General features: G+C 45.2%; 1 protein-coding gene and 1 long non-coding RNA gene across 4 annotated transcripts in view; one reads left to right on the forward strand and one right to left on the reverse strand.

Moving 5' to 3' along the window:
* The window catches only part of LOC102416033 (prosaposin), a 33,570-nt gene extending 23,684 nt beyond the window's left edge, over positions 1-9,886 (reverse strand). For 2 of the 3 annotated variants that reach the window (XM_045165550.1, XM_045165549.1), the window contains exon 1: positions 9,728-9,886. In XM_045165550.1, the coding sequence (XP_045021485.1) occupies positions 9,728-9,767 (40 nt within the window). In that variant the 5' untranslated portion in view covers positions 9,768-9,886. The remainder of the gene's footprint in view (positions 1-9,727) is intronic. The other variant, XM_045165551.1, reaches the window with a different exon arrangement.
* Positions 6,227-8,859, forward strand: LOC123465729. Its single transcript, XR_006641017.1, has 2 exons — positions 6,227-6,288; positions 7,745-8,859. It is a non-coding gene; the product is annotated as an uncharacterized LOC123465729 (long non-coding RNA).
* Positions 9,887-10,172: the final 286 nt, after the last annotated feature.

Raw genomic sequence — 10,172 nt, forward strand, 5'->3', positions numbered from 1 at the left:
ATTATTATTATTATTTTTTACTTTAAAATATTGTATTGGTTTTGCCATACATCAACTGTTTCTTAAGACAAAGGTTCTTTCTTCCCTGTTTCGCCTCTCCCGCTGCTGCCATGCTTCTAAATTTTCCTCTTAAGCCAGATCATTCTAGGAAGAAATTAATCCACGTGAAGAAAGCTTAGGCACACGGCCCTGTGTGGTCACACACACTGAGGGGCAAGGTGATCTTAAGATTGTAAAAGAACGATTCAACTTGGCATAATTAATTTGGGGAAAAGAAATTCCTATCTCCTTCATTCAAGGGCATTCCAGTCCTAACACAACACTGTAAATCAACTATACTCCAATAAAGAGATTAAAAAAAAAAAAAACAAGAGCACTCTAGTCCAATATAAACTAATAGCAAAACCTCTTCCAACATGTCAACCTATTAGGTTAATGATCAGAGATGAACTTAAATCACCTTAGGTAAGATTATGCCACAGGGCCAGACAGGACTGCCTAACATCCACGTGGATGGGTATCGGCAGAAGTCAAAAATGCACGTCTGCGTGGCCCAGGGTACAGCCCAGGAGTCAATTCAGCCAGCAGCCAGTCCAGGCTCTACCCTATCCCTGCTTATCAGCCAGGTGGTCTCAGCACCCCTGAAGAAGAAAATATTCTTGAAAAAAAAAAATAAAGATTTTCATGCAAACTCCACTAATAAGGAGTGTTCTGGGCTTATCCCACATTGATTATTAACTAAAAAGTTCCAGGGACTTCCCTGATGGTCCAGTGGCTAAGACTCCATGCTACCAATGCAGGGGGCCTGGGTTCGATCCCTGGTCGGGGAACTAGATTCCACACGCTGCAACTGAGAGTTCGCTTGCCTCCACTAAAGACCCTGTGGGCTGCAACTAGGACCTGGCGCAGCCAAATAAATTAAATTAAATGTAAAATAAAACAGAAGTTTCAGACACGTGTGTGTCTACAACAAGTTTCACTTACTTAACACTTAAAAAGAATACCACCTTCACTGAAAATGCCGAAATCTAAAATTCAGACCACGGCATGGATGAGGGCAGGACACGACAATTCCCCCAGCATTCTGATTTAGTTGCTCTCACCTGTGAGGGCTCTTGTGAGGATAAAATGGATTTTAAGCAAAAAGCTCCTGGAAGAGAGCTGGGCACACGGTGAACTCTCGGGAAGGGTCACCTACCCTGACACCTGCAGTCCCTGCAAATCAGCCACACCAGTGGTTCACACTCCAAGGATGGTCTATGGAACCCTGAGGGCCTTAAAGATTCTTTCAGAGGGTCCGTGAGGTCACAATTCTCATAAGAGTAATATGAGATGCCAGTTGCCTTTTTCACTCATTCACCCACAAAGCAGCAGTGGAATTTTTCCGGAAATATGTGACATGTGACAGTGCAAAGAATGAATGCAGAAGCAACTGAAAGTCCAGCCAGATGTTAAAAAGACTGCAAAACTGTAAAAGAAACTGTTTCCTTCCCTAAGTATGTTTATGTTTAGGAAAAGAGCTATTTTTCATTAAAATCACAGTATTTTGACATGTAATGGATTTATTTTTTTAAGCATTATTTTTAAAATGTTGTCGATTTATAAGATGGTAAATATCAACAGATATAATCCACATGAAGAAAAGTTCTTTGGGGGTCACAGGGATCCTGAGACCAAAAAGTTGGAGAACCACTGCATTAAAACATGTATTAACAATCAAGTTCTGGAACCAAAAGGAGGGGAAATAACTTCCAGAAATTATCAGGGCCACCAGCGGTATCTAAGTCATCTTAGGCTCTGGTGTCCCTACTCCCTACACAAAACCCTCTCCAGCAAGCTTGGGGGATAAAGGACACGCAGTTTCTAGTCTGGACACAAACTGGTATTAAAAGCCAACAGTTGACCTGAATCCAAAGTCAGTCTTGATTTGGCAACTCCTAAACACGATGTCTCAAAATTAGTTTCAGTTAATAAAAGAAAACGCTTTGTTTAATCGTGACAAAGACTTGGTACTACCAGCATTTAGGTTTACTGAGCTGACGTCTACTTTCTATGCCTCACACCACAGTCCAGCAGTGCTGAGAACCTATTAGGTGCTGAGCACTGTTATGCATGCTGCAGACCCAGTAAGTGACCATGACAACAAATAAAAACACCTCACGTGATGCCAGGCAGAGCTGAGCGTTATGAAGAAACATGAAGCCAAGGAAAAGCAAGACGGGGGCAGGATGGCACAGCCATTTCAGACAGAGCAGTGGACAACAGCTAAGCAGAGAGGAACCACATGATTATCTAAAAAGGGAGATGTCCCAGACTGGTAGAACACAAATGCAGAATTCTGAGCAACAGTAACTCAGCAGCCCTGACCGGACAGGAGAGGGAGAAGAACCCTTCAAAGTATGTCAGGACCAGAAGACGTGACCATGCAGAATCAACTGCAGGTTTTCCTCCTACACGACCCTCCAGTGTCAGCACCTGCACAGGTAGGACAGCAGCCCAGCATGGCTGTCAAAGGAGTTTTGTTTTGGCTTTTATCTTTTACTTTTTTTTACTGTAATAAGTGACATCACTAAGACTGGCCAAAAGAACTTTCTATAACATCTCCTGTCGTGTAAAGAATTACCTTTCGAAAGCAGTAACTATCCAAAATATGAATTATGGATAATTCAATTTTAAAATTTAGAAGTGTCATTAGAATCCATCTCACTTTTTCTGGGACACAGATGTCCATCAACAGGTTTAACTAAATCGAAACATCTATACAATAAAATACGCTGCAGCTACTTTTTTAAACAGCTGGGAGGCAGAAAGTGATTAAGAAGACAGGATAACTGAAGTGCAATGTGGTACTCTGGATCCACTCTTGGAACAAAAACACGAGCTTAGTGGCAAAACTGGTAAAATCCAAATAAAGTGTGCAGTCTGCATGCGTGCTCAATTGTCTCCAACTCTGCGGCCGCATGGACTGTAGCCCACCAGGCTCCTCTGTCCATGAGATTTTCCAGACAAGAAGACTGGAGGGGGCTGCCATTTCCTCCCCTGGGAGCTCTTCCTGACCCAGGGATTGAAACCGAGTCTCCGGCATTGGCAGGCAGATTCTTTACCACTGAGCCACCTGGGACACCCATGCAGTCCAGTTAACAGTTTAATTTCTCACTTCTAACAAGTGTACAGTGATCACACAAGACGGTAACAGCAGGGCACACAGGGTGAAGGGTATACAGAAACTCACTGTACTAGCTTTGCAACTTTTCTGTAAATCTAAGATTATTCCAAAATTTGAAAAAAATTTTAGAAAGGTAAGTAATATAGATTTGTAATTAGCATGAATAACCTCTAAAGATATAAAGAGAGAAATGCAAATGAAAAATCCACCTCCTTTTTTTTCTCTTATTATGGCAGAATTTCAAGTTTGACACCAAATGTTAATAACGTAACTAAAAACTACATATTCTGTGGGAACAGAAATTCCTAAATCATTTTAGAAAGTAATTCAGCAATTTCTAATTAAGATGAAAATAGATACTGTCCAACTCTTTATGATCCCATAGACTCTAGCCTGCCAGGCGCCTCTGTCCATGAAATTCTCTGGGCAAGAATACTGGAAGCCCAGATATAACAACTACAACTCAGCAATTCTGTTTCTAGGTGTATCCTGTATAGAAGTGTCTATTCATGTGCACAGCACTTATTTACAGCAAAAAAATAAAACTGGAATAATCTGAATGTCTAGCAACAGAATGGAGAATAAGTATCATATAAATGGAATACTGTACTGTAGTGCAAATGAATGAAACAGACCTAAATTTTCAAAATGAACCTCACTAGCAAAAAAAAAAAAACCCAAGAATACATATTATTTATAAAATGTTTAAAATATCCCGAACAATACTACTCATACCTGCTGAAGATCACACTTACATGCATGAAAGTATAAAGATAGACCTGCAGGGGGATGATAAACACCAAGCCCAGGAAGGCAGTTATCTATGGAAGGAGGTGGGCTGTTCTGTATCTTAACTAGGGGATTAGAACTGTGGTGCTGGAGTGGACTCTTGAGAGTCCCTTGGACTTCAAGGAGATCCTAAAGGAAACCAGTCAATCCTAAAGGAAATTGACCCTGAATATTCATTGGAAGGACTGATGCTGAAGCTGAAGCTCCAGTACTTGGGCCACCTGATGCAAAAAGCTGACTCGCTGGAAAAGATCCTGATGCCAGGGAAGACTGAAGGCAGGAGGAGAAAGGGATGACACAGGATGACATGGTTGGATGGCGTCACTGACTCAATGGACATGAGTTTGAGCAAACTCTGAGAGATGGTGAAGGACAAGAGTGCAGTGAAGGACAGGAGTGCAGAAGTCCATGGGTCACAAACAGTCAGATACAACTTAGTGACTCAACAACAACAAATATACATGGGTCTTCATTATAATCACTCTTCTACTTTTCTGGATGTCCAGGATGCTCCATGATTGAAAAAAAAAAGAGCAAGGAGCAAACAGTGTAATATGTGTTTGTGTTAAAAAGAAAAACAGAAGGGGAATTATACACCCAGTCACCTGTAGGTGACCAGGGAGGTTCCTAAAGAAGCTGGTACCAGGCTGCCTCTGGGAAGGGCCCGAGGGTGGGGGTGGGGGTGGGGGGAAGGAGGGAGACAGGCTTTTTACTCTCTGCCCTGTTACCATAATGTAACTTGTTTGTGATGTGCAGTTTTTACCCAGTTAGTTCACCTCCACCGATGGATAGGGAACCAGACTTGGGGGTGAGAAGTCGCAGAGGGGGTGTGGAACAGGCTCTGGGACCATGGTTAGTGACGATGGGCCTAGACTCTGAGCAGTCAGGTTACCGGGAGCCAACCTGATCTGCTGGGCTGCTCTGTTAAAGACTGATGTATAAACTGAGAGTCTGGCTGCCCAGCCAAACTCCTTCCCACCTCCGTCCTAATGGCTGACTACCTACGCTGGTTTGTTTTCTGACCCAGTAATTATGACCAACACAGACATTTACAAGTCAATGTAATTTTGTTTGTTGTTAAATTTACAACATCTTTTGAAATGAAAGAAGGCACGAGACATCACAAAATGAAGGGCTGAGAGGGTTCGCTGTGCCGGCAGAACAAGGACATTACCAAACACACACTGCTTCTATATATGGTGTGACAACAAAGCTTACCTGTGCCCTGTCATTCAGTAAGCTATGAAAGCATCACTACAGCCCAGTTACATAGGAATGACTATCAATCCTACTTTACAGATGAGGAAGCAGTTTAAGAAAACTGCTCAGGGTCATACAGTCAGTGGCGTGATTAGTTAAAACTTCAGTTCCACAGTATCATCTCACTCCCATATTAAAGAATTACAAATTCCACAAGAAAACATGAAATTTGGACAGATTATTCTTCAGCGCACAGGCCATTACCCAAGGTCACAATTCAGGGGTTATTTTCTGGAACTTCAAGAAACAGAAGTAAAGGAATGAGTGCTTTTGCCAACAGTCAAATTCTTCATGCCAATCACTACAGTATTTACCGTCAGTTTTTAAATGATTAAAAAATAATAATAATAATAATAAGGCAAGAAAAATCCAGACCCTCCATCCAGGAGGAAGACCAAATCATGGGTGTCAGGACCAAGGCTTAGAATGCCCATGCTGGAAGACTGCCTCCAGAAGCTGTAGCGCACACCAGCCCAACGAGGCAAGGTCTTGGTCTTGAGAACGTCCCATGCCTTACTAGGTGCTTTCCCCAGCCAGCAGTTCCCTGTTCACCCTTCCTCTTCCCAATCCAGTCAAGCCACAGCCTGGCCATTCCACGGTTTCACATCTCAAGAAAATGTAGGAGCAAGTTCCCCTTCCTCATCTAGAAAAACTCAGACCACCTGATCCAATACACTTCAGCTATCGTAGGTGGCACTGGATACACCTTGTCAAATGCAATTAAACAGCACTTACTCAATCCTTGATTGGCTAATACAAATAACCCCTTCACGACTATATTCATATTACTATGAATGTTGATTTTGACTAAAAACTGATAAACAGGGAAACTGTCCAAATTCCTGACAGGTGAGAACTGGAATTGGCTTCCCTGGTGGCTCAGACGGTAAAGAATCTGCCTACACTACAGGAGACCCAGGTTCAATCCCTGGGCCAGGAAGATCCCTTGGAGAAGAGAATAGCTACCCAATCCAGTATTCTTGCTTGGAGAATCCCATAGGCAGAAGAAACCGGCAGCGAGGTCCCAAAGAGTTGGACACAACTGAGCGACTAACACTTTCACTTTCTGACAGGTGAGAACCGAAACTGGTGATATTCAGCAGGCATGCCATAATCATGTCTTGCATCTTATAAATGGGTTCCCAGGTGGTTCAGTGGCAATCTGCCTACTAAAATGCAGGCGATGCGAGTTCAATCCCTGGGTCGGGAAGATCCCCTGGAGGAGGAAATGGCAGCCCACTCCAGTATCCACGCTGGGAAAATCCCATGGTCAGAGGAGCCTGGTGGGCTATAGTCTGTGGCGTCACAGAGAGTCAGATTTGACTGAGCATGCATGCACACAACATCTTAATAAAAATAAGCTGTCACAGGACTTCCCTGGTGGTCCTGCGGTTAAGAATCCACCTGCCAATGCAGGGGACATGGGTTCAATCCCTGGCCTGGGAACTAAGATCCCACATTCCGTGGGGAAACTAAGCCCATGAGCCACAACTACTGAGCCCTCACACACCTAGAGCCCGTGCTCCACTACAATGAGAAACCCCCACACTGCACTACAGAAAGCGAGCACAGCAACGATGACCCAGCAAAGCCAACAATAAAGAAAAAAGATTTTTAGAGCAGCTATCAAACGAATATAAGTTTGTACATAATACATTCTAGCATCCCTAGGGGAGAAAGCACTGGAGACCCACTCCAGTACTCTTGCCTGGAAACTCCCATGGACGGAGGAGCCCGAAGGCCGCGGTCCATGGGGTCGCTAAGAGTTGGACACGACTGAGCGACTTCACTTTCACTTTTCACTTTCATGCACTGGAGAAGGAAATGGCAACCCACTCCAGTGTTCTTACCTGGAGAATCCCAGGGACGGGGGAGCCTGGTGGGCTGCTGTCTAGGGGGTCGCATAGTCGGACACGACTGAAGCGACTTAGCAGCAGCAGCATCCCTAGAGAGCTACTTGCCTCAGCTGGGCAAACTGTTCAACTGGCTAGCCTCTACACAAGTGCCAGTAACAGGCAGCTAAGCTTTAGGGAACATGTACCACCTCCCAGACACCAGGCCACAGGTCTTATACTTTTCACCTCATTAACGCTGGGCCTGCCTTTCTCCACTAGAAGAATCACCCAACAGTATATCCTCACTATATGATCCCATGTATAAAAAGCTCAAAAACAGCAGTTGGGTTTTTACATCGACAGTGCTAGAAGCTAACCAAGTGGTTTCCTTTGGGACAAGTTAGAGAGAGACGGGGAGGCACAGGGGCTTCTGGAGAGGGCTCGTTCACAGGCAGTAATAACTCAATTTGTACACTTAAAATGTGCATGTTTTCTGTGTGTAAATTACAGCCCAGTATATTTGTAAAGAATTAAGCAGTTCATGTTGATGGAAGGACAGACAAAGAGCAAGCACTGTCAGGAGTCCTGAGTTCTGATTCTGACTTCCCCAGTAAATGGCCTACGGTTTGGGGGAGTCATTTCTGGGGGTCTCGGTATCTTCATTCCTGAGCAGTCAGAGCCATTTCTTTTCCAGGTGGAGAAAAAGGACAAGCAACAGGATGATTGGAAAAGTAACTCAAAAGCAAACATCTCTACCACCAGGACATCAATGAAACACAAAGCAGAAAGCCTCTGCAGATCCAGAATGACACGCTGTCAGGAAGCAAAGGATGGCTGCCATCACCAGGCACCTCCATTAACAAGCTCAACATCAACCCTAAACATTTTTTATCTTTTCAAAAACCAACACTGAGGCCAGAAATGTCAAAGCAAGCAGGCATTCACACATTGTGTTCAGAGTATGAATCAGTGAAGTTGCTCAGTCGTGTCCGACTCTTTGTGACCACATGGACTGTAGCCTACCAGGCTCCTCCATCCATGGAATTTTCCAGGCAAGACTACTGGAGTGGGTTGCCATTTCCTTCTCCAGTTCAGAGCATGACCTTGCCGAAATCCTGAAGGCTGGGCAGCAAGGTTAGAGCACATTATTACACACTCCTATCTCCCAAGTGCTCTGGGAAGAAGGTGTCTAGGTTAACTGTCTGGTTAGCCACACTCCCATGTATATTGTACCAGAGGAGGACATTTCCTCTTTGTGTGGTGTGATTCAGAACCCCTAAGGGTCTTGTGAGGAGTGACTCACTGCCAGTAAGAAAAACTGGATACTGAAAAACGAAATAATTGCTCTCAATCAGGATAGATAAATTAGAGACTACAGACCATGGAATAACAAGCAGTATCAACCCCAGCAAGAAGAAGTTTCTTCAGTGATTATAAACCAAAAATCTTTATAAACTGATCGCCTTTCATAATCCACAAATAATACAAGGTTAGGAGCTTGGTTTAAGGTTAAGACACATTCCTGAATGGAAGTTGCTGAAAGCTAACATGAGGAAAAACACCTTAAATCTATCTCACCTATAAATAACTTATTTCTTTGATTTTTCCATCAACTGTCATCCATTCTGTTATGGTTTGATTTAAATTTGGATTGCTGCAGGAGTTAAAATGGAAGCGAGCCCTTAAATTACAGTTCACCAGAAACAGAGACTGAGAATGGCTGTAAAGACCCGATTTATTTCCCTCAGTGGGCTATTATCTGAAAGCACCTCTCTGTATTTAAATTAAACTCTGGCTCTATTTATCTCACTCCGTGCCCTTTGTCATGATGATTTAAATGAGGTTAAGATGTGAAGACAAAGGCTGAGGGTGTGGGGAGGGCATAGGGCCCTTTCTAATTCCAGGAAGGCAGTGCAGCTAGTTCTCAAGCCCGGCCCTGTAGAGATTTTAACAACCATTAGTACTACTTCAGGACAATTAGTGGGTGTAAGAATACTGCTGTGCAGCGCCAACTTCACAGGTACCTACATTTTCACCAACATAAAGGCCACTGCCAAAGCCGGCCAATGGCCATGCAAGATGAAAGGAGAGCTCCACTGCAAACAACAAAATCCTCGTATCATCTTCGAGATATAGGGTGAAGAGTAAACATGGATACAAAGATAAGCATCAACTCAGAAGATACATAATACTTCTGTGCTTCCTGCAACTTTAATATTTTTAAAAACTGGGGCAAGAGAGGCCAAGGGCCGAAGTCTGTCCAGAAGTTGAGGCTCCAGTCCATCTCGATCACGTGCGCCCAGCAGAAGCAGAACACAGCTGCTGGAGGGGGTCATCCTACTAGCCCACCCCGAGAGCAGGACAGAGTTTAAGGGAAGGCCCCGGTGAGCCCCAGCCACGCCCACTTAAGCCCTGAGGAAGACGCTACTTCCTCTGCCCCACCCGCCGGACCCCAGACCCTTAGCAACCACGTTTCCAACGGCCTCCCGCAGCCCTTCCGCCGCCCAGCAGCTGCCAGGCGCTGCGCACGCGCCTGCGCAGTGCGCGCCCCCCGCCAATCCCTACGGAGAGCGGAGGAGCGAGGCCCGGTACAGCCGGCTCCAGGACGAGCGGGCCGTGTTCTGTGGGGGACCCCTACCCCAGGCTGGTGGGGGGGGGGGCGGTTCTCAGGGCTTACCCCCGCCGAGGAGGCTGGCCAGGACGAAGAACGAGTACATGGCGCCACCGGAGTCCGCAGTCTGCAATGCAGAGCGTCAGCTGATTCTCGGCGAATATAAACCTGCTCCGCCCCAGAGCCGCCCACTGCGCAAGCGCAAGATCAATCCCCGCCGGGCGGGTCCGAATTTCCCCGCCCCGCACCCCCGCCGCAGCCTGACTCAGCGCCACATAGGGCGCCTGCGCGGAGGGGAGGCGGGGCGGGGCGGAAAGAGGGAGGGGTCATCAGAAAAGAATACATAATTGAAGACGTGAGGGATTATTTATATAAAATATCTTTCAAGCCTCACCTGTTTTCTCTAACGTGCCATTTTCTGTTATTAGGGCCATTTTTCAGCCGAGAATTGAAAAGGTTATCTATTTTTCCTAAGCTCTCACAGTCAGAACTCAAACTCACCACCTGACCC

The sequence above is a fragment of the Bubalus bubalis genome, chromosome 4 (genome assembly GCF_019923935.1).
Source record: "Bubalus bubalis isolate 160015118507 breed Murrah chromosome 4, NDDB_SH_1, whole genome shotgun sequence".
In the NCBI taxonomy this organism is placed as follows: domain Eukaryota; kingdom Metazoa; phylum Chordata; class Mammalia; order Artiodactyla; family Bovidae; genus Bubalus; species Bubalus bubalis.